Raw genomic sequence first — 25,319 nt, forward strand, 5'->3', positions numbered from 1 at the left:
AAGGAAACTTGCAGGTGGTAGTGCACCCAGGTAGCAGTTGGATTTGTCCTTCTATGTGGTACAGGTTCAGATATGAAGATTGCATTGAAAGTGCCCTGGTGAGTTGCTGCAATGAATCTAGTAGATGGTGCTCATTGATTCCACTGTGCATCAGTGAAGGTTGAAGGTAGGGAATGGGGAGCCATCAAGTGGGTTGCTTTGTCCTGGAAGATTGAGCTTTGAGTATTGAAGCTGAGCTCATCCAAACAAGGGAGGATTATTTTCTCATATTCCTGATTTGTGCCTTGTGAACAGGCTTGGGGAATTAGGAGATAAGTTACTCATTATAGAATTTCTACCCTCTGACTTACTCTTGTAGTCACGTTGTACTCTGAGGTAACCTTCTTTGCTGTCCACTACACCTCCAATTTTGGTGTCATCTGCAAACTTACTAAGTATACCTCCTCTGTTCACATCCAAATAATTTATATTAATGACGAAAAGTAGTGGACCCAGTACTGATCCTTGTGGCACTCCACTGGTCACAGGCCTCCAGTCTGAAAAGCAACCCTCCACCCCCTTCTACTTTTGAGCCAGTTCTGTATCCAAATAACTAGTTCTCCCTGTATTTCATGAGATCTAACTTTGCTAACCAGTCTCCCATGAAGAACCTTTCAAACGCCTTGCTGAAGTCCATATAGATCACGTCCACCACTTTGCCCTCATCAATCTTCTTTGTTACTTCTTCTAAAAGCTCAATCAAATTTGTGAGACATGATTTCCCATGCACAAAGCCATGTTGACTATCCCTAATCAGTCCTTGCCTTTCCAAATACATGTAAATCCTGTCCCTCATGATTCCCTTCAACAACTTGCCCCCCACCATCACTGGTCTGTAGTTTCCTGGCTTTTCCTTACCACCTTTCTTAAATAGTGGTACCACATTAGCCAACCTCCTGTCTACCGATACTTCACCTGTGACTACTGATGATCCAAATATCTGAGCACGGGGCCCAGCAATCACTGCCTGCAGAGTTCTAGATCCTGGGGATTTATCCACTTTTATGCATTTCAAGGCATCCAGCACCTCTTCGTCTATAATATTGGTAATTTTCACCATCTATCTCCCCACATTCTATATCTTCCACCATGCAAGACACATCAGCTTGCTTAATTGGCATCACATTCACAAACGTTCACACTCTGTCACTAATGCATATAAGCAGATGTATGTACCATCTAGTGCAGAAATTCACCGGAGCTGCTCAGACAGCACTTTCCATTATGTTCCCCTTCAAATCACTCATCATCCTGACTTGGAAATATATTGTCATTCCTTCAATGTCGTAGCATCAAAATTGTGGAACGCTCTCCCTAATAACATTGTGGATGATCCTACACCAAATGGATTGTTGTTGAAGAAGCAGTTCAGAACCACTTTCTCAAGGGCATTGGAATAGGCAATAACTGCTGGCTCAGCCAGTGCGTCTGACATCACCGAATGAATTTTAAGAGGTATTTGGTGCCATCAGTTGTTTCTTGATATCATGTGGAGTGAATCAACTTGGTTGAAGATTGATGTGTGATGTTGGGAGACCTCCGTGGAGATTATGTGGCCTGTTGTGCAAAACCATTTTAATTGGTGATTGAAGAATGTAGTCTCTTCAGATATATAAACATAAAATGATTTTGAAATTTAATTGCAGGATTCAAAAAGAGTAAGAGAACAAAGCCATGGAAGGTGGAGACCTGTTTGTTCTAGGCCAGTTTCAATGTTCCAATGAAACATGATGCAAGCTGGAGCAACAGCACATAACTTCCCGCTTAGGCACTTTAGAATTTTCTGGGCTCAACGTTAAATTCAACAACTTCAGACTATTACCTGTGATCTCTACCTTTATTTCACCCCGTTCCCTCACCCCATTTTTGTTTGCATGCATTTCAGCTGGGCTGGCTTACTTGCTGACAGTAACACCTATCATTACACTGCATTGACATCTCTACTCCCATTAGAACTCCCTTTGCTTTGGGCTTTCTAACCATCTGTTCCGCCCATTCCTCGTCTCTCTGTATCAACAGCATAAAAGAGAGTTAGTAGTTTTATTTGTCATTTCTACCATACACGATTGATAGACAACGTTCCTCCAGGACCACGGTGCCACATGCACAACAATAACAAACTACAGTGTAATAATGAATGAACATTAATTTAAAAAAATTGTTTTAGCAGTAACTCGAAAAGTCTTGCAACAATGGATTAATGAAAACAAAATTTTCCAATCTCCTTCAGTCCTGATGAAGGGACAGTGGACTCGAAACGTTAACTCTGTTTCTCTCGCCACAGATGCTGCCCGACCTGCTGAGTTTCTCCAGCACTTTTGTGTTTCTCCCCTCATCCTTGTGCTACATCTTAAGGATTTGTGAGCCACTACCTAAATGCAAGTATCGTTCTGTTTTTTGCTGCTTGCATTCTCTAAATTTTTTTTTACTTCTAGTTGGTATGCAGTGACCTCAGGGTCACAATTAGCTGCAAACACCATTTTCAGGGAGAAAGCCGAAAGCGATCAGGGTCAGACGGTCTCCATGGAAACCGCGCATGTTCGGCGCAGCCGCTTGTGACACCAGGGATGGCGCGCTGACGTCAGACGCAATGTCTCCGGGGCGGTTACCATGGAGATGGCCAGCAGGCCGCGGATTCAGGGCAGGTTGTGGACCCCAAGGATCATCGACCAACAGTCATTCGGAAAACCTTCGTGAGTCCAACAGAGACTAACCTGGTGACTGCCATTGGGGCTTTATTAGAACTGGTTCAGGAAACAGAGACTGATTCTGGGGACGGGGACGGGGAGTTGATGGGACGGGGAGTTGATGGGACTGGTTCAGGGGCCGGGGGGGGGGGGGTGGTTGATGGGACTGGTTCAGGGGCCGGGGCGGGGGGGGGGGGGGTGGGTTGATGGGACTGGTTCAGGGGCCGGGGGGGGGGTTGATGGGACTGGTTCAGGGGCCGGGGAGGTTGATGGGTCTGGTTCAGGGGTGGGGAGGTTGATGAGACTGGTTCAGGGGACGGGGCGTTGATGGGACTGGTTCAGGGGACGGGGAGGTTGATGGGACTGGTTCAGGGGACGGGGAGGTTGATGGGACTGGTTCAGGGGACGGGGAGGTTGATGGGACTGGTTCAGGGGACGGGGAGGTTGATGGGACTGGTTCAGGGGACGGGGAGGTTGATGGGACTGGTTCAGGGGACGGGGAGGTTGATGGGACTTGTTCAGGGGACGGGGAGGTTGATGGGACTGGTTCAGGGGACGGGGAGGTTGATGGGACTGGTTCAGGGGACGGGGAGGTTGATGGGACTGGTTCAGGGGACGGGGAGGTTGATGGACCAGTTCAGGGGAAGCGGGGGGGGGGGGGGGTTGATAGAACTGGTTCACGGGAAGGGGGCAGTTTAATCGAACTGATTCTGGAGTTTGGGGATTTTGCTGAAGATGGAGCCTGCAGAAACACGTCTTAGGCAGAGGCTCAGGTCTCGGTTAGAGTTTTTAAAAGGCTAACACTGGGGCTTGAGTGTCACGTAAGCTGGTGCTAGGACATATGGGTAAGATAGCATTGTGAAGAGCTTAGCACTGAATAAGGTTGAATGTAAGCACTGACATGGGATGGCTCATATCTGTTTCCTCACACAAATAATAGTCACTCGCCCCTGACATTCCTGTGCAGTCCTGATGGAGTGCTTAACTGTCAGAATTGCTGTCTTTTGAATAAGATGTTAAGTGAAGGCTCTGCCTGCCACTTGGATTGTTGTAAAAAATTCCTTGTCGCAGTTTTGAAGAAATAAGGGGAATTATACCCAGTGTCCTGACCTCAATTAACATCATAGGAGCAAGAGTCAACCATTTGGCTGTCCAAGCCTGCTGTGCCATCATGACTGATCCTGCTTTACTCATACTTTTGAGGAGAAAGTGAGGACTGCAGATGCTGGAGATCAGAGTCGAAGAGTGTGATGCTGGAAAAGAAAAGCCGGTCAGGCAGCATCCGAGGATCGGGAGAATCGACATTTCGAGCTTAAGTTCTGCATCAGGAATGAGGTGCTCATTCCTGATGAATAGCTTATGCTCGAAACATCAACTCTCCTGCTTCTCGGAAGTTGCCTGACCGGCTGTGCTTTTCCAGCATCACACTCTCATACTCTTTAGCCAAAGTGCTGTACAGTATTCAACTCCTTCTTGAAATCGTACAACGGCTTTGGCCTTGCTTGCTTTCTGTGGTAGTGAATTCCACAGGCTCACCACTGTCTGGTTGAAGACATTTCTCCTCATCTCAGTCCCAAGTGGTTTACCCAATTTGTTTATACTGTGCTTCCTGGTTCATGACTCCCCCTCCATTGGGAGCGTTCTTCCTGTATCTACCCAGTCTAGTCCTGTCAAACTTTTAAGTCTCTGTCAGATATCACCTGGTAAATCTCTCTGCATGTGTTCTACCATCCCAAGAATCAGTCTGATAAATATTCATTGCAATCCCTCTATAGCAAGCACATCTTTTCTCAGATAAGGAGACTAAAAATGCATAAAATACTCAAGGTGTGTTAGTGAGTTTTGAGAAGATTTATAGCTCAGGTTGAGGTTCTGGATGTAGGTTTGCTTGCTGAGCTGCATCAGAACATTATTTCAACGAACCAATACACACTGCAGCATAGAGGAAAATCACCCATACCATGTATTCAAAAAGAATAGGTACCCAATGAACAGAGTCTGCAGATTTCTCAGCAACAAACCCAAACACGCAGACAAAACACGTCCAGAAACCCTAGCCACTCTCCCCTCCATCAAAGGCATCTTGGAAATGACTGCCAGACTATTCAGACCCCTTGGTATCATGGTAGCCCTCAAACCCACCAATACACTAAAACAGCAGCTAATGAACTTGAAAGACCCTATACATTCAACAAGCAAAACGAATATCATTTACAAAATACCGTGCAAGAACACTACATTGGACAAACAGGCAGAAAACTAGCCACCTGGATCTATGAACATTTACTAGCCACAAAACGACATGACCCCCTCTCACTAGTATCCTTACACACAGATAAGTAAGGACACCACTTCGACTGGGACAACACATCCACCCTAGGACAAGCCAAACAGAGACATGCACGAGAATTCCTAGAAGCACGGCACTCCAACCGGAACTCTATCAACAAACACATCGAGTTAGACCCCATCTACCACCCCTGAGAAAAAGTACAGGAAATGACATCACCACCAGAAATGACATCACCAACCCAAAGAAACCCAAATATATAAATAGAAAGCAGGAATCATCAGCAGTGCTTCGCCCGGAGGCCCACTAAAGATGTTACCTAGTAGGGTGACGAAATGTCTGGAACTGAACCTTCCAGCTCAGCGAGCAAACCTACATCCAGATGTGTTCTCACCAAGACAGTGTAAAATTGTAGCAAAACGTCCCTGCTTCTGAACTCAAATCCCTTTATCCCATAAGCACTAGAAAGGAAATTGAAGAACAGGTCCTTGAGGGTCATAATCTCTGGATTACTGCCCAGGCCACATGCTAATTGGTGTAGGGATAAGAAAATTAGGGAAGGAAGCATGCGGCTAAGAGATTGATGTGAGAAAGAGGGATTCCGTTTCATGGGACATTGGCATCAGTTTTGGAACTGGGGGAATCTGTGCCAATGGGGCGGATTCCACCTGAACCGATCTGGAATCAGTGTTCTAGCCAAAAGGATAAATAGGGTGGTCACTAGGACTTTAAACTTTTGAATTTGGAGGGAAAGGGAAAGCGACAAGGAGTATTGATTCAAGTAGAGAGATAAGCAGCAGGTTAGCATATGTGCAGGCAGACAAGGAATGAAGCAAAAAGGAAGGATAACTTAGGACATATCACTAGAGATGTTGGAAATCATGAGGATAAGAAAATTAGCATTAAGGTGCTTTACATGAATGCTCGTAGTCATAACAAAGTAGATGAATTAACAGCACAAATCATCATGAATGACTATGATGTGATAGGCATCATAGAGAGTGGTTGCAGGGGGTTCAGGATGTGTAGTTAAAAATCCAAGGATTTACAACTTATCAAAAAAAGACAGGGAAGTGGGTAGAGGGGCAGGGTTGCCTTGTTAGTTAAGAATGAAATTAAATCTATGGCACTGAATGACATAGGGTCAAAGGATGTGGAGTCTGTGTGGGTGGAGTTGAGGAACCACAAAGGCAAAAAAACCATAATGGGAGTTATGTACAGACCTCCTAACAGTGGTCAGGTCCAGGGGCACAAGACGTACTGGGAACTAGATAGGGCATGTCAGAAAGGCAAGGTCACGGTAATCATAGGATCTTCAATATGCAGGTGGACTGGATCCAAAGAAAGGGAATTCACGGAATGCTTTACAGGATGGTGTTTTGGAACAGCTTCTGATGGAGCCCACAAGGGAGCAGGCTATTCTGGACTTAGTGCTATGTAGTGAGCCAGACTTTATAAAAGATCTTTAAAGTAAGGGAACACTTAGGAGGCTGCAAGCATAATACGGTAGAGTTCAGGCTGCAATTTGAAAGAGAGAAAGCAAAATCAGATGTAATGGTGTTACAGTTAAATAAAGGTAATTACAGGGGCCTGAGAGAGGAACTGATGAAAATCGAGTGGAAGCAGAGCTTAGAGGGGAAGAGAGTGGCAGGAGTCTCTGGGTGTAATTGAGGACACAGTACAGAGGTTCATCCCAAAGAAAAGAAAGATTATCCTGGGGGGGGAATTAGACGGCCATGGCTGTCAAAGGAAGTCAGGAAATGTATCAAAGAAAAAGAGAGAGCCTATAATGTGGCCAAGAGCACTGTGAAATCAGAAGATTGGTAAGACTATAAAAACAGAGGACAACAAAGAGAGAAATAAGGAAGGTGAGGACCAAATATGAAGGTAGGCTAGCCAGTAATATTAGAAATGATAGTAAGAGTTTCTTTCAATGCGTAAGGAACAAACAAGAGGTAAAAGTAGACATTGGGCTACTCCAAATTGATGCAGGAAGGCTAGTGCTGGGAAATAAGGAAATAGTTGAAGAACGTAATAAGTATTTTGCATCAGTCTTCACTGTGGAAGATATAAGTAATATCCCAAAATTAAGGAGAGTTGGGGGCAGAGTTGAATATGGTAGCCATTACAAAAGAGAGTGCTAGAAAAGTTAAAAGGTCTAAAAATTGAGAAATGTCCTGGCCCGGATGGGTTTCATCCTAGTGTTCTGAGGGAGGTGGCTGAGGAATAGCAGAGGCATTGGTTGTGATCTTTCAAAAGTCACTGGAATCAGAGAAAGTCCCAGATGATTGGAAAATCGCTCTTGTAACTCTCTTGTTCAAGAAAGGATCAAGACAAAAAATGGAAAATTCAAGGCCAATTAGCCTAACCTCGGTTGTTGGTAAAATTCTAGAATCCATAGTTAAGGATGAGATTTCTAAATTCTTGGAAGTGCAGGGTCTGATTAGAACAAGTCAGCATGGATTTAGTAAGGGGGGTGGGGGTCATGCCTGACAAACCTGTTAGAATTCTTTGAAGAAGTGACAAGTAGGTTAGACCAGGGAAACCCAGTGGATGTTATCAATCTAGACTTCCAAAAGGCCTTTGATAAGGTGCCTCACGGGAGGCTGCTGAGTAAGGTGAGGGCCCATGGTGTTCGAGGTGAGCTCCTTGCATGGATTGAGGATTGGCTGTCTCACAGAAGGCAGATAATTGGGATAAATGATTCTTTTTTGGAATGGCAGCTGGTGACAAGCGGTGTCCCGAAGGGTTCAGTATTGGGACCCCAGCTGTTCACTTTATATATTAATGATCTGGATGAAGGGACTGGGGGCATTCTGGCAAAGTTTGCCAATGATACGCAATTAGGTGGACAGGCAGCTAGTACTGAGGAGGCTGCAGAAAGATTTAGACAGTTTAGGAGAGTGGTCCAGGAAATGGCTGATGAAATTCAACGTGAGCAAATTCGAGGCCTTGCACTTTGGAAAAAAGAACATAGGCATGGACTATTTTCTAAACGTTGAGAAAATTCATAAAGGCAAAATACAAAGGGATCTGGGAGCGCTAGGTCCGGATTCTCTCTATGTTAACTTGCAGGTTGAGTCTGTGATTAAGAAAGCAAATGTAATGTTGTCATTTATCTCAAGAGGGTTAGAATATAAAAGCAGCGATATGCTTCTGAGACTTTATAAAGCTCTCCTTAGGCCCCTTTTAGTATAGTGTCCAATTTTGGGCCCCAAACCTCAGTAAGGACATACTGGCACTGGACTGTGTCCAGGGAGATTCACACAGATGATCCTTGGAATGGTAGGCCTAACATACAATGAACGGCTGAGGATCCTGGGATTATATTCATTAGAGTTTGGAAGGTTGAGGGGAGATCTCATAGAAACTCACAAGATAATGCATGGCTTAGAAAGGGTGGACGCTAGGAAGTTGTTTCTGTTAGTTGGGGAGACTAGGACCCGTGGGCACAACCTTAGAGTTAGAGGGGGTCAATTTAGAACAAAAATTAGACATTTCTTCAGCCAGAGAGTGGTGGACATGTGGAATTTATTGCCACAGAGCGCAGTGGAGGCTGGGACATTAAATTTCTTCAAGGCAGAGATTGATAAATTCTTGATCACGCAAGGAATTAAGGGCTGTGGGGAGAGTGGGGGTAAGTGCAGTTGAAATGCCCATCATTCAAATCATTAATTTCTGCTATGAGTAGCTGGGATCATAGTGCTAATCCCTGCAGTAACTGACTAGTTACTGCCTATCGTTAAGGAAAAGGCCCATTTAATCCTGCTTTTTATTTCCTGTCTGCCAGCCAGTTTTCTATCCATCTCAATACACTATTCCCAAACCTGTGCGCTTTAATTTTACACTCTAATTCTTGCGTGAACCCTTTGTCAAAAGCCTTCTGGAGGTCCAAATAAAACGCATCTCTGGCTCCCTTTCATTGACTCTACTAGTTAGATCCCCAAAGAATTCCTGACTCTGTCTGAATCTGACACTATTTCCAAATGCTTAGCTATTAAATCCTTTATAACGGACTCTAGCATTTTCCGCACTACCAGTGTTCGGCTGGCTGGTCTATAATTCCTGGTTTTCTTTCTGCCCACTTCTTAAATAGAAGGGTTATATCACAAAAAGAGATAAGCTAGTCATTCTTTTGTTGTTGTTTGGAAATGCTTGCAGTAGCAGGTTGACTACCGCATTTCTGTCATTAGACCATGACTTATTTTTCTTCATTTCCATGCCCAAAGGCAGCTCCAACCCGAGCACTGCAGCCTCCATCACAAAGAGGAAGCATATTGCCGTCCACCTCAACCAGAACTAAGAATGGACCTTGTGCCGTTGGCACTAATCTGATTTACGTTGGTTGGCCAGCTGACCCTGCCCCATTAACCCTGCGCATCCTCTCTCCTTTGCATTCATTTCCTCCTCTTTTTATCCACTGCTGACTTTCAGTTTTATATTTCAAGCTCCTCCTCAGCTAGTCTCTCAGGCTTAGCCAGAACTTTCACAGCCTCAGCATCCTATTTGACCCCAGCTCATCTTCCAACTCTGTCAGCTCCATTAAAAAGGCTGACTGCTTCACTCTTTATAAAATGTTTGCTCTGGCTGATACATATTTTTGGCTTCTCCAGACTGCATGATTGTAACGTTCTCCAGGCTGGTAATTCTATAATGGGCAACACCTTTGATTTTGTCCTCATCTCCTGTTTGTACATGTTCCTCTTTCAACATAGGTCACTGAAGATTGATTTCCCTTCTTCCCTTTCCTCACTCCAGTGATGCGTGTCAAATGTTATCATTGCAGTTGCTGCACATTGAATGGTTGTTATATGTCAGAGGTCCAATCTGGGCCCTTCTGGTTTACTGTTATCAAGTTGTACATTTACTGAATAAGCTGTCATAAAAGCCCCAGCTTTTTGTTAGAGCTGACAGGAAATTCCAGTAGAAAGTGACAGAGTTTATTGCGGTAGATGTCTGAGGTCTCGGTGAAGTGTCTTAATTGCAACTTACCAGTATACCTAAAGGGAACGCTTTTGGGTAGAAAAGGTAAAAATGTAACTTGCAAATTGAACAATAAATCGGCTATCTTGAACAAATGGTAATATTCAATGAGAAGTCTTAGTGACCAGTAGAGAAAATCGCTATTGACATTGGAACCTTTGTTCATTCTTTTAATATTTGCAAGAATGTTTATAAATATTAAGTTGTTAAGGTGCTTGGGACAGATATAATTCAAAGAAATCTCCAATCCCTAGGGTCACTCTGGGATTGCTAATTGGTGCTGGGCAATGGGTAACTTTGTACTAATTACATTTGTTTTGCTTTGGCATGAATTCTGGTCAAAGAAATCCCAGCCATTGCACCATTTATTTACATTTTAGAGGTATACATCAAGAATTGCAATTTTAACAGTAATAGTTGTTTGATTTTTCAGGTTGTTTTCTGATGGAAATGCGATGTCCTTGAGCTGCACACCCAAGAAATGGCAGTTCTTGTGAAGTCAGGATCTCTAGTAACAGCTGATTGGCTCAACTCTGTGGATGGCCGGGAATATCTGGCCAGCATCTTGCGCAGAAACAAGAGGAAAGTATTTGGTAAGTATAAAAAGAATTGCCACGAAGTCAACTGAAAGGAAGGCCATGAAAAGACAAGCTGGTCTTTTAAAACTACATTATTTAGAATTTAACTTGTTTAATTCCTTTCCACAGCTTCCTTGATCCAGGGCATGTGGTGATTTCACACTTAGAGTTATAGAGATGTATAGCACGGAAACAGACCTTTCGATCCAACTCGTCCATGCTGACCAGATATCCAAACCTAATCTAGTCACATTTGCCAGTACTTGACTCAAATCACTCTCAACCCTTCGTATTCATATACCCATCCAGATCCCTTTTAAATGTTGCAATTGTACCAGCCTCCACCACTTCCTCTGGCAGCTCATTCCATACACGCATCACCCTCTGCGTGAAAAAGTTGCACCTTAAGCCCCTCTCACCCTAAACCTATGCCCCCTAGTTCTGGACTGTCCCACCTCAGAGAAAATACTTTGTCTGTTTACCCTATACATGCCCCTCATGATTTTATAAACCTCTGTAAAGTCACCACTCAGCCTTCGACACTCCAGAGAAAACATGCCCAGCCTATTCAGCCTCTCCCTATAGCTCAAATCCCCCAACTCTGGCAACATCCTTGTAAGGACCTTTCTTAACCCTTTCAAGTTTCACAACGTCCTTCCAATAGGGAGGACACCAGAATTGCATGCAATATTCCAAAAGTGGCCTAACCAACATCCTGTACAGCTGCAACTGCTGTATCCCTCAACTCCTATACTCAATGCTCTGACCAATAAAGCAAAGCATACCAAACGCCTTCTTCGCTTTCCTATCTACCTGCGATTCTACTTTCAAGGAGCTATGAACCTGCACTCCAAGGTCTCTTTGTTCAGCAACACTCAATAGGACCTGACCATTAAGTGTGTAAGTCCTGCTAAGATTTACTTTTCCAAAATGCAACACCTTGTATTTATCTAAATTAACTCCATCTGCCATTTCTCATTGGCCCATCTGATCAAGATCCTGTTGTAATCTGAGGTAACCTTCTTTGTTGTCCAATACACCTCCAATTTTGGTGTAATCTTCAAACTTACTAACGATACCTCTTTTGTTCACATCCAAATAATTTATATAAATGACGAAAAGTAGTGGAATCAGCACCGATCCTTGTGGCACTCCATTGGCCACAGCCTCCAGTATGAAAAACAACCCTTCAGCACCACCCTCTATCTTCTACCTTCGAGCCAGTTATGTGTCCAAATGGCTAGTTCTCCCTGTATTCCATGAGACCTAACCTTGCCAACCAGTCTCCCATGGGGAACCTTGTCGAATGCCTTACTGAAGTCCATATAGATCACATCCACCACTCTGCCTTCATCAATCCTCTTTGTTACTTCACTTAAAAACTCAATCAAATTTGTGAGACATGATTTCCCACACATAAAGCCATGTTGACTATCCCTAATCAGTCCTTACTTTTCCAAATATGTGTAAATCCTGTCCCTCAGAATTCCCTCCAACAACTTGCCCTGCACCAACGTCAGGCTCACTGGTCTATAGTTCCCTGGCTTGTCCTTACCACCTTTCTTAAATAATAGTACAACGTTAGCCAACCTCTAATCTTCTGACACCTTACCTGTAACTATTGATACAAATATCTCAGCAAGAGGCCCAGCAATCACTTCTCTAGCTTCCCACAGAGTTCTAGGGTACACCTGATCAGATCCTGGGGATTTATCCACCTTTGTGTTTCAAGACATCCAGCACTTCCTCCTCTGTAATGTGGACATTTTTCAAGATGTCACCATCTATTTCCCCACATTCTCTATCTTCCACGTCCTTCTCCACTGAAAACACTGATGAAAATTACTCCTTTAGTATCTCCCCCACCTCCTGCGGCTCCACACAAAGGCTGCCTTGCTGATCTTTGAGGGACCCTATTTGCTCCCGAGTTACCTTTTTGTCCTTACTATAGTTGTAAAAACCCTTTGGATTTTCCTTTACCCTATTTGCCAAAGCTATCTCATGTCCCCTGTTTGCCCTCCTGATTTCCCTCTTAAGTATACTCCTACTTTCTTTATATTCTTCTAAGGATTCACTCAATCTCTTCTGTCTATACCCGATATGTGCTTCCTTCACTTTGTTAACCCAACCCTCAATTTCTGTAGTTATCCAGCATTGCCTATACCTACCAGCCAGCTTTTCCTTTCACCCTAACAGGAATATGCTGTCTCTGGACTTATGTTATCTCATTTCTGGAGGCTTCCCATTTTCTAGCCGTCCCTTCCTTGGTGTGTGGTGTTATCACATTTTATCCTTCCTATATCTTCTCACTGCAGATTTTAGAGGCAAGAGGAGAAGGTGCCATACTTACAAATGCAGGGGGCATGAACACAGCACAATACACAAACAGCTAGTTTAGTCTAGTTTAGCTATGTTTTAGACAGGTTGCAGTCATCCAATCAGATTGTTTTTGGTGCATTTATCCTGAAATTCGTACCAACTCTTTAGTTCATTATTTGCATCATTGCTGTCTGTCGTGGTTAGAAACATTTTTACCAGAGCAACTGACCTTCTTACAATGGTTTGAGCTTGGGAGCATTTTGAATAACTGACGAAAGTTCTAATTTTTGGAAATGTGGATTGATGGAATCCAGACTAGCGCTACCTATTGCCAGGTCAACATGTTAGTGTCTGTTCCTCTTAATATTTGTTCTGGTAGCATTGATATGAGTGTGTTTACCTCCAGGATTACTTGAACGGCCGATGCTCCCTCCACAGATTGCACCTGACATTGCGAGTTACAAGATCTTTCTGTCGGGGAAGAGCGGAGTAGGAAAAACAGCAGCAATTGCAAAGTTTGCTGGTTTAGAAATTTCCAATGTTCATCATGAGACCACAGGTGACGCTCCAGCCTATTTCCATATATGTGTGTATGTATACTCCAGTGTGCATATTTTTCAATGCATATATGGATAACTATTTCCGTGCTAGCCACATGTAAATATGGATTCAATATTATTTTGTTCATATATGTGTACACAGTGTATTGGATTCAGTACATCTTGTGGGTTTTTAAACAGAGGTGTATTGACTTTGTGCATGTGCAGAGTACTGTGCTATACAGCAGATCTCTTTGAAATGGAAGTTAGGATCCTAAGCACGGTCATCAGCCAGAACCTCTGGGGTCCTGAGCTCTCAGACTGCAATGGTCAGCTGCCTTCCCTGCTGTTCAGAGTCTTGCCCCCATTCATAGCTCATTGAGAGGTTACGATGATTTTCAAGCCTTGAAATGTGGTCACAGTGGGCAAAGATTCTGGAAGCATTGTTGTACAGCGGTGTTTGTTGAAGCATCTTCAAGATGCTGTGCTCTGATTTTATTTTTCAATAAAATCCTAAAATTAGAAAAAAAAATCCCAAAATATTTGGGGTTCCATTGGAATATCTATCTTTGTTTTAATGATAAAGTCTCATGATTGTCTTAAATGCAGGAATTCAGACAAGGACAGTTTATTGGCCAGCAAAGCTGGTGGAGAGTGGTCGAGTGATCATGTTTCGCTTTCAGTTCTGGGACTGCGGTGAGGCCTCCCTGAAGAAATTTGACCACATTCTTGCAGTAAGAAAGCATCAAAACTATTAGATAAAGAAATATATAGATTGATTGTTGGAGGTGCATTCCTCATTTTATGCACAAATATGATAAGCAATTGGCAAACTCTAAACCAAAAGTATAATTTAGCATCTAAAAATGTAGTTTTGGAGGTCTGCTTTTTTCACCGTGTAAGACCCTGTTTCTTTTCTTTCAATGGTTGACTGTGCTAATGAACCTTGGTCATTGGCCAAGATTAGCTGTGTCTTGGAGGTGGCTGGTGCCCATGGAACCCATATTCTTATTAGGGTGAGCAGCTTTGAAAAGACAAAGGTTATTTTAGAAAGGAATAGCATTTTGTAATCCTTACTCAATGTTTCAGGAGATGTGCCTACTATTCCCTACATAGTACTTCTCTTCACACTGCTGGAATCAGCATGTTAGATACCAGCAGAACACAGCTGCTTTTACTTAATGGGAAGAAAAAAAATTAAAGGAGAGTCATCCCCAATCACTTCACCAGCTCTCTGATTTACTTGAAACTCATACACCACAGAAGGAGATCATTAAGTACCTTCTGTACCAGCTTTTAAAAGAGCCATGCAATTAGTTAAAAATCATACAACATCAGGTTATAGTCCAGCAGGTTTAATTAGAACCACTAGCTTTCGGAGCACTGCTCCTTCAGGTGGTTGTGGAGTACACAATTGTAAGACACAGAATTTATAGCAAAAGTTTAGAGTGTGATATAACTGAAATTATACATTGAAAAATACCTTGATTGTTTGTTGAGTGTCTCATCTGTTAGAATGACCATGTTAGTTTCACTTCTTTCATATGTAAATCACAAAACGTTTTTTAAAAAATTGGTACATTCTCAAGTGAACTTTAACAATTGGTGTCAGCCCAGATAATATATTGAGTATTAGCACCTCTGTGTGCTGCTGTCTGTGCCATAATGTTTAGACTGATTCTAATCTAAAAAATGAATTAACAGAATCTTACATGGATTCATGCAGTTTTTGAGCAAAGTATAATGTAACTTTGCAAGTACAAATTCACCCCAAAACCTTAAATATGCATGTGTGCATGTGGGTGTGTGTGTAAAGGGGTATAAGTCTGTGGGAGGGTGCATGTGTGTGTGTAGGAGTGTCTGTGTATAGTGCAATGGCGTCACCTGTAGTGCGACATGAACCCAAGGTCCAGGTTGAGGCCATCCCTATGGGTACCAAACTTGGCTATCAGCCTCTGCTTTTTAAAAAAAGTTTTGCGATTTACATATGAAAGAAGTGAAACTAACATGGTTATTCCAACATATGAGCGACTTATCAAACAATCAAGGTATTATTCACTGTATAATTTCAGTTACATCACATTGTAAACTTTTGATATAAATTCTGTGTCTTACAATCATCTACTCCACAATCACCTGATGAAGGAGCACCGCTCCAAAAGCTAGTGCTTCCAATTAAACCTGTTAGACTATAACCTTGTGTTGTGATTTTTAACTTTGTACACCTCAGTCCAACACCGGCATCTCCAAATTATGCAATTAGTGTTCCACTATCCAATTCTTTGTCCACAGTCCTGCACACTTTGAGTATTTATCAAATTCTCTTTGAAAGTCATTTCTGAAACTACTTCTCCATCATTTTTAGGCAGTATCTTCTAGATCTTCACAATTGATTAAGAAAATAATTATTCTTGAGTTTCTCCCTTGTCTTTTTTGCCAATGATCTTAAATCTGAATCTTTTGGGTTACCGACTCCCTTGCTGCCAGTGGAAAAGGTTTGTCCCTGTGTCTTTGTCATAACTCATCATAATTTTGAACATGTTAATGAAATCTTAATCTGTATTTCTCTTAAGCGCATAGTCATGGATTCTTTACACATACTATGTAACAGAAGTCCCTCAGCCATGGTACAATTTAGTAAATCTCATTTACATCTTCATGGTTTGATACACATACTAAAATATGGTGCCCAGAATTGAATGCAGTTCTTTAGGTTTGAGGCCTAACCAGTAATTTATAATGGGTTGAGCATAACTTCCTATATTTTGTACACTCAGCCTTTATTTATAACGTTCATGATCTCGTATTTTAAACTTTTTTTTGGTTTCAAAGATTTCTATAAATAAATCAAATTACTTAGTGCAGTGTATATTACTTCTCTATTTTCCTTCTAAAATTCCTTACTACACAGCATTATTTTAGCTGCTGTATGTCTGCCTTGTCTGTGTCCTCCTGATGTTTGCCACTGTCATCGTTGATACACTTCCAAGTTTTGTGTTAGCTGCAAACTTAGAATGATGCCCTCAGCACCAGCCTCTGAAATTAACATATAACAAAAAGTGCAATAGCTTTAATATCATTAACATGTTTCTTTGGAGGGTTAGTGTGGACTCAATGGACCAAATGACTTGCTTCCACATTGTAGGGATTCTGTATATCAAAACAATATAGTAATCCTAATACTGATCCCTGGGGATACTATTGCTTATACCTCCCAGTCTGATAAATAATTGTTCAGCACTACTCTCTTTTTTTCAGCCAATTTTGTATTCACATTGCAACTATGCATTTAACACCATAGGTTTCAGTTTTGTTAACAAGACTATTATGTGGTGTTTTATCAAGCACCTTAAAACTATGCATGCAACACGAATTAAATAACAGAGTTTTGATGATGGTATTGCAAATCGATGAAGCTTTGGTTGCACCTTGCTTATTTTGTATTCATTCGTGGGATGGGGTTTCGCTGGCTAGGCAAGTATTTATTGCCCATCTGTAATTGCTGGGAGTCTGGTATCAGGTGTAGGCCAGACCACGTAAGGATGGCACTTTCCTTCTCTAAAGGATATTAGTGAACCAGATGGGTTTTTCCAGAAAGCGACAATGGATTCATGGTTATCATCATCACTCTTAATTTCACATTTTTATTTCATTCAAATTCCACTGCCTGCCATGATGGGATTTGAACCCCAGAACACTACCTGGATCTGTAGATAATACCATTAGGCCACTGCCTCCCCCCAATTAAAAATCTTATCTGGCATTTCTTAGTTAATTCATCCAACTTGATCCATCAGCAACTTTTATGATATTATAAACAGCAGAGTGCTCCATATCATCTTTTGGTTTTGTAAGCAGTGGGTATCACAGCAAGCTTTCTATTCATTGGTGCCCCAAAAAGAACAAAGAAAGTCAGCTACACATGGATAAGCATATGGATGAAAGTAAAATGAAGGGTGTGGAGGTTAGTTTGATTTTAGAGTCAGATAAAAGGTCGGCACAACATTGAGGACCTTTGTTCTATGTACACTCTGATCCTGAATGACAACTGTTTACCCATAACTTGTGTGTGTCGTTAAATCCTTAAAAGCTTTGCAAATACAAGTGTTTTCTGAAAATCTGAGTGAAATGTTTATATCCAGTGGTAACCCTTATGCTTTAGTTTTAGTGCATCCCCTGAAAAACTTTGGACTGATATCCTGTATTTATGTGAAAATGTTAATGAGTTTCAACCAAGCAATGTTTTGTATTATATGATGCTCTGTAGAGAGGTAAGCAGTAATTAGATGAATAGTCCAAACCAGTAAACAGGTCAGAAGGGGCCTTTGTTTAATGCCATGCATATCCCTCAGCATTATACTAGGTTTTTGGCATGAGTGATACTTCAATCTACAATCTGCTGACTAAGAAACAGGAGTGCTGTTAATTGAGCTTAGCTGGTGTCTGGGCACTGAGCTTTGTCATAGCACTCAATTTGATGACTTTAGTACTTGAGGCATTTTGATTGAATCATATTTTTCTCTAATGTCTTCAGGTTGAAAGGCTGATTTGAATAATGTATTCAGCATCTGCTGCTTCTACTTTTGCCTAATTAAATCTGTATCCAATTTATACTTGAAAACCTAACTTTTTAACATTGTAACTTTAAACAATATGCTTTAGAAAAGCATAACCAAAAATTGTAGCAAAATGAAGTTTGCACTGTCTGAAAAATGTTTTAATAATAAAGTGCTTGACTTCCATAATGCTGCACAATGGGAATTGAGACCAGCTGTATTTTTCTGGTGAGGTTAGGGAATATAAGATAATTGGACCAGGTGGACTAATTTAATTAAGTCCCCATTTTGAAGTTGTCAAATTCTGCCCTTATCTTTACAAATTCATTTTAATTCCTGTGCCAACTTCATAATGAAAATTGCTGGATTGGCTCTTGGAATAAGAGTGCTATACTATGAGGAAAGACTAGGTAGAATGGGCTTGTACACACTGGAGTTTAGAAGAATAACAAGCAATCTCATTGAAACAAAAGATTCTTGAAAGGATTTGACAGGTAGATGCTGAGAGGCTGTTTCTCCTGGCTAGAGAGACTAGAAATAAGGGGCATAATCTCAGTGTAATGGATCAGCCATTTAGGACAGAGATGAAAAATTACCTCACTTATGGTTTGAAAACCTGTGGAATTCACTATGCCAGGGATCGATGGCTGTGTAGCTGTTCAGTATATTCCAGGCTGAGACTAATTCACTTTTCAACTTTGGAGGAACAAAGAATATGCATGTCGGGTAGTGGAGTGCAATTAAGGTCAAAGATAGCCTTGATGTAATTGAATGGTGTACTCTTCCCTTTTTCTCTCAGTTCAGATGAGGTGCTAAGCAAAATTACTGGAAATGGAAGGATGTAACCACATTAGCAGCCATGGAACAGGTTTGATGTACTGTTTCTGTTTCTATTTGGCAGTGATGCAGCAATAGCTCAACTTTGCTCTGCATTTTCAATTTGAAGATCTTGACTCTTCACTTGAGTTGCCCAGTTTTTTTACTCTTTTCTTTGTGTGCTGAACAGAGGTGACTGTGCATTTTGGTTATGATTTTACAGCCCTTGTCAACCATACAAGAGTGAGATGTTATGGTATTGGCTGAAATTGAAAACACCATTGAATGTACTGTTTATAGTGAGCAATCCTTGAATCATATATTTTCTTTCTCTCAGGCCTGTAAGGACAAGGCTGATGCCATCTTGTTTCTTTTCTCCTTCACTGATCGTTCATCATTCAACGATTTGCCTAGTCAAATCTCACGGATCGTGGATGATTCTGAGAAGATTGTTAAAATTGTGATTGGAACCAAGTATCCTTAATCATCAAAGCAGTTCAGATTATAATTCTTTCAACTAACAGCTGATATTTAAAAACCTTTAATGTGTCTCTGATTATGAAGCAAGTCACAGTTTTTATGCCACTGATTCTCGCTCCCAGAAATGACGAGACTATTACTGACTCTGCTAACACAACCCGGGAAGATAAATGCCCTAGAAGGTTAGGTTTTCAATCTAGAATTTGTTTAGAGGTGGGCCTGGTGACCCTAGAACAAAAGCCGAATCAATTGGCTGCAGGCACAGTCTGGCATTACAGGCACCTGCACAACAGTGCACTTTAATAAAAACTAAATGAAGCTAAAACATCTCCCCATCTGTTACCTTTCAACCCCTCCGACACATTCTTCATGTTGCATCCATGCCAATCCCATGCCCTTCTACCAACCTCCATGGCTCCTGATGTCCCCTATTATCCTTTTCCTTCCACCCATTGCCCTTGGTTCCTAACACATCCTATGCCAATTTATTGCCCTGCATTCAACATCTTGGCCATTTTATAAGCCCTATGCTAACTTGTGCCCACGCACCCAATGTCATACTTATTTCAGTCCTCACACCACCACTCCCCCCCCCATTTACTCACTCACACACACGTTCTTGCTCTCAAATGCGCGCGCACACAATCCCTTCTCGCTTCATGTAAACTTACCTGTATACACCATGGGCAAACCTCAAGAACCATGCTGATATAAAATTACATTGTGTCTACTGTTGACTTTACTATTTTTTTAAAGAAGTCCCTCCCACTGAGTTTTTAAAAACACGTTTGCTACAATGACATCCATTTAATTAATCACAAAAAGAAATATTTGAAGTCAAAGTTGTTTGTCAGTTTCAATGAGTGTATGCACTTTTTAAGCAATGTATTTTCTATTTCTTGTAAAGATCCCTTCGCTTAATGTGTCCCAGGGCCATATCCACAGTCATACCTCACATCTTCAAAGGGGTATTCTAGCTGTCCAAAGTAAATTCGCTGATTAGACATACTCTGATCTAGTTTGCTCTGCACATCTTGGACTGCAGACAACTGAGAAATTGAAATTAAATGAATACAGCTGGGTGGCACGGTGGCTCAGTGCTTAGCACCACTGCCTCACAGTGCCAGGGACCCAGGTTCGATTCCAGCCTCAGGTGACTGTGCACATTCTCCCCGTGTCTGCGTGAGTTTACTCTGGATGCTCTGGTTTCCTCCCACAATCCAAAAATGTGCAGGTTAAATGAATTGGTCATGCTAAATTGCCCATAGTGTTCAGGAATGTGTAGGTTAGGTGCATTAGTCAGGGGTAAATTTAGAGTAATATGGTAAGGGGAATGGGTCTGGGTGGGTTACTCTTTGGAGGGTCGGTGTGGACATGTTGGGCCGAAGGGCCTGTTTCTACACTGTAGGGATTCTGTGAAATTCTGTGTCGCAGCTGTTTCTGTGAACCATGCAGTGTTGAAGTCAGTCAAAATCGGAAAGGGCACATTTAGTGGGAGGGAATTCTGGTTTCCGGTGGTTTCTGCCACTCTCATGACAAAAATCTGGGCCGATGTATCAAAGTTTTATTGATTACTTTATTATCTTGACTTTGTGATAGTTTTTAGCCAAACTTGAATTTGTTGTATGCTCTCAATCAGCTGTTGAAGGATTTTGAAAGACATTTTGAATGATGATTTATTGATGCTTGTAGTCTACAATGGACAACATAGTAAAATACAGTGAAAAGCTTCAATTTTGCCAAATTTCAATTCTGTGTACTTTTGCCTATAATAGGAGGACATTTTCATTTTAAAATACTGGTTTTCTTTTTCAGTTCTAGCCCCCTCCCCACTTCTAAAATCTCCAGCTCCTGCCGGGAACCAACAACCTTGTTTACTTTGGTGATCATTTTTCATGTGAGCTTAATATCAACACACGGCTTGACCATGAAGACCTCACAGTTAAATCTAATCTTGTCCTAACCCAGTATTATATTTTTTCTTTTTTCAGCAAGAGACACTGAATACCATTCAACAAATGGGAATCTTAGTTGATTGTTTTTTTCTTTTTTCTTTAGCCTGAATGTATTGTAGTTTATTTGCAATGCCCCTCACTGCTACTGCTATAGACATTCAATGCCTTTTCTGTTTTTTCTTCTTCTCCTTGAGGGTAATTCATTGTTTTATAATAGTTTTGGAGTGACATCTTGACTGGAATGACATTACAAGCTTCACAGTTATTTGGAAGGATAAGTATAACTTTTGATAGTTTCTGTTGATGTGTATGCAAAAAAAACATTCAATGTCTACTAATTTTCCCTAACTGAATGTGAACAGATTTGACCAGTACATGCATACTGATGTCACTGACAGGGAACTTCGTGATTTCCAGCAGACATGGCACCTGCCTGTCTTCAAAATGAAGAGCATCAATGGCCCACGCTTGTCAGATGGAAAAACGCTTGATGGCAAAGCAGGGCTGCTGGAGGTAGAGCACATACTGAATGGAGTGGCTGAACATCTTTGGTATCAAGATCAAGTGACAGCAGGACTAGTCCCTGCACCACACCACCGTTGAGAACCTTACAGTACTTGCTGAGGTCGCTACAGCCTCTTCTCTGGAGCACTCTGTTCTTAACATATGTCTTGAAGGTAGTGATTTGTCAACACTGGGCCAAATGTGTTGGGTCACCACAACCATTGCAATATTCTGACTCCTGCAGTTCCATAATTGCAGCCAGTGTTCAAATGGGTGTGAAGGTTTTCTCCAATCCCTTAACTGGTAATAACTCAACAAGAAGTCTGGGCAAGAGAATTGTTAAAAGGTTGCTTAAGGCAACAAGATGACTTATCAGTTCAGCATGGATGAATGTTGACATTCTGGGTTGTCACTGACAGTCTTGCAACACTGAGTCAGCTATTAATTGCTGAATGAACTACAATGACTAGAAGATGGCTGTTCTTTATTCCTGTTCAGTTTTGCACCAAACTATAGAGGAACCTCGATTATAGAAGGAAACTGGCGGGGAGTTAGATTAGATTAGATTCCCTACAGTGTGGAAACAGGCCCTTCAGCCCAACAAGTCCACACCGACCCTCCGAGTATTTCATTCAGTTAATCAAATTCTGGATAATTGAATGCTGGATAACATAGTTTAGCTAAGCATCGGGAACTTGCAATCTTGCCAGATAATCTGATATTCGGATAATCGAATACCGGATAATTGAGATTCCTCTGTATATTTATTGGATGGGTTGAGTTCACTTGCAGTTGGATACCTGCATTGGCATGTGTCAGACCTGTGAAATCAAATTAATAAGTACAAGGTTTGACAGGAGCTGCGATTAAAAATCAGCCAGGAGTAGAGGTTGTAATCTGTGGAAAAGTTGGCAACCCTTACAATGTTAGCATGGAAATGTCACGTTTTTATAATGAGTTGGATCCCAAGCTGTATAATCTGACAGTATTCTGCTCTGGACTTTATGATCAGCATAAACAAGGAATGCATAGCAATTACTGGAGTTCTAAATGTATAATGAATTGCTGATCATGTCAAAATTACAAAACATTAGGATCCTTAGATTTTCTTTGTACCCTTTCACCTCTTTGCTCCTGAGGGAATGAAGTTTTGTTGGTGTATGATCGTACAGGAGCAAGGGGCTTATAAATAGCCAAATGGACCCTTCTTTCCTTAGGAACTTGACCGAGTGTTGGCAGGTTGCTCAACTATGGAGGGCATCATTGTCTGACTTGAAATTTTATTTGCTCAGTGTGGACAGATTGATATCACTGGATAGCAGTCAGGAGTGGAATTTATTTTTTTCCCCATCCTGTGAAAAAGGCCACTGTGTCCTGGCTTGGATCAGCTAACATAGACCAGAATCAGTCCTGAGATGATCTTGGTCTGTGCAGATGAATGTTACATTGATGTTTCATTTACCTATTAAGCAGTCGGGAAAGCTGGAATGTTACTGATTTTAACCCAAAGATTTGATTTCCATTGTCTAACATATTATGTTGTCACTGAAGTATTGCAGTTATGTGTCCTTTGTCAAAATATAGCAAAGTACTCCTAACCACGATAGTATGTGGAAATGACATGTTGCCAAGTAATGATCAGGATGGCATGTTAGTGGGACAATCTCTTTGGGACCTGATTCAGTGGAGTTGATAAATGTTTTCAATCTTTGCAGTACACGACTTAGTGGTCCCTGTTGCAATGGGTTCCTATATTAGTTCTTTTATCATCTGATTGCTGCCTTGCAACCTCATTGAAAATTGAATGCTGGCAATACATAGCACCAAAATAACTTTAAATGAATATTGTTAGAGAATAGCATATGTTAACAGAGATTTAATCTCATTATATTTCTGAAATGGAACCTGTTATGATCAATTTAATTTGCTTTACGAATATTTTGAGAAGAGATCAGTGTTCAAGTCACATTGCAGGAAACAGTGTCGAGTCTTGTTAAGCTACAGATGGGTTCTAAAGGATTATACTTTTTTAAAGAAAGGGTTAGATTAATAGTTAATATCCTAATGCAATGTTCATTTTGTACTGCCACCATGACTTGAATCTTTTTCCTTGACTTAATGCTTTATTCCTGGTTTTACTCATTAAATTACTTTGCTGAAATAAGCTGCTCAGTTCTCAACCCATCTTCTCACATTTCTTACTCTCCCAGACAGTGAAGTCTATAATCAAAGTGATTACAGAGTGCTACTAGCGTATAACCATGAAAATATGCCTATAATGGGCATCTTCAGCTGGGCTGGGCAAATATCCTGTCCCCCGTTTGGGTTAGAGATGAAAATCTGGCTGCAGAGAGTCAGAAGTAAAAGATTTCTGTGTTAAGATTTTACTTCCTTAACAAAATATTTAGGTTCATAGTTTTTTTGTTTAAATCTGACAGTGCTTCACTCTCTGGATTCCAAGTACTTTCTTCCATTTAAGAGTTCCACACAAGTGTCAGGTATGACCAGCTCCAACAAGTGAAGGTATAACCATCTCCTCTTGATATTCAGCACATTACCATCACTAAGTTCATCAATGTAGTGATGTAACGTGGTCAGCCAGGTGGACTCCATTGAACATGAATTCCCTGATTGGGGCTTTTAATCTGGTTGAATCAGGGAGCCCTGACTGGCAGATTAAAAACAGCAGTGTCAAAGAGCTGGCTTTGAGACATCTCGATCAGTGTCAAGGACTTTTTCACATGTAAATAAAGGGTGACTTGGTGATGGGATACAAGCCTCTGTGGAGTTATTTTAATGGTGATGAAAGTAAAGCATGCTCCTGAAGAAATTCCCTTGTAATAATCACCTTTGGGTTGGGGTAAGTATTTCTGGCATCATGCTGTTATTTGGGAAGCTTGACTCGTTTGATGCTACCGTTGAAGACTGGACCCAGTATGTGGAAAGTTTGTGTTATTTATTCCGGGTAAATAATATTGGGGCAAATGAAGAGCAGTGAGTAATTCTCTTGACAGCTTGTGGACCTACAGCTTTTTCGGTTATTAGGAGTCAAATGTTTCCTGAGGCCCAGATACTAAAACCTTTCAAGAGTTGACTAATTTAGTTAAAGAATATTACGATCCCAAGCAATCTTTAATTTTGAGAAGATATCTGTTTTATTCAGCAGTTCAAGAGCTAGGGGAATCTATATCGGGGTTTTTGACTCGGCTAAGACAACTGGCAGAGGCATGTGACTTTGGTTTAACCCAAAATGAGATGCTGAGAGATTGTTTAGTAGGTGGGATTAATGATGTAACCCCGCAAAACCTACTAGTTGAAGCCCAACTGGACCTCAACAGGCACTGCAACTGGCTTTATCATTGGAAAATGTGGCAAGTGGAGCATATAAATTGCAGACTATTCTGATGGAAGGGAACAGCCTTACCAGTCCAACTGAGCTTGTGAAGCACTGCTTGAGTGAAGGCAATTGCATGGTCTCACTCAGGACAAGTCAGCCAAAATAAAGCCAAGCCTCAGCCAAATGGTTAAAATGTTCTTCAGGATGCAGGCTAGCAAGCCGTTGTAGTTGCTGCT

At 41.4% G+C, this 25,319-nt stretch overlaps 1 protein-coding gene across 2 annotated transcripts; it reads left to right on the forward strand.

Moving 5' to 3' along the window:
- Nucleotides 1-2,502: 2,502 nt before the first annotated feature.
- Nucleotides 2,503-24,523, forward strand: cplane2 (ciliogenesis and planar polarity effector 2). Of its 2 annotated transcripts, none has more exons than XM_087980482.1 (6): nucleotides 2,503-2,756; nucleotides 10,433-10,592; nucleotides 13,303-13,455; nucleotides 14,045-14,169; nucleotides 19,145-19,281; nucleotides 21,605-24,523. In XM_087980482.1, the coding sequence occupies exons 2-6, from the start codon at nucleotides 10,481-10,483 to the stop codon at nucleotides 21,843-21,845; spliced, it is 768 nt and encodes a 255-aa protein (XP_087836608.1). In that variant the 5' UTR covers nucleotides 2,503-2,756; nucleotides 10,433-10,480; the 3' UTR covers nucleotides 21,846-24,523. The 2 variants fall into 2 exon arrangements, with proteins under 2 accessions (XP_087836608.1, XP_043531689.1); XM_043675754.2 differs by having other exon boundaries at nucleotides 2,512-2,732.
- Nucleotides 24,524-25,319: the final 796 nt, after the last annotated feature.

Source organism: Chiloscyllium plagiosum, unplaced genomic scaffold, assembly GCF_037043375.1.
Source record: "Chiloscyllium plagiosum isolate Xiang-an unplaced genomic scaffold, Cpla_swu_hap1 HiC_scaffold_37, whole genome shotgun sequence".
Classification (NCBI taxonomy): Eukaryota; Metazoa; Chordata; class Chondrichthyes; order Orectolobiformes; family Hemiscylliidae; genus Chiloscyllium; species Chiloscyllium plagiosum.

Bases quoted from the DNA above. Each gene is read 5' to 3' on its own strand.
- cplane2 (XM_087980482.1), top strand. From the start codon at position 10,481: ATGGCAGTTCTTGTGAAGTCAGGATCTCTAGTAACAGCTGATTGGCTC. The intron at 13,456-14,044 runs GTGACGCTCCAG...TCTTAAATGCAG, and splicing joins TGTTCATCATGAGACCACAG to GAATTCAGACAAGGACAGTT. The intron at 14,170-19,144 runs GTAAGAAAGCAT...TCTTTCTCTCAG, and splicing joins AATTTGACCACATTCTTGCA to GCCTGTAAGGACAAGGCTGA.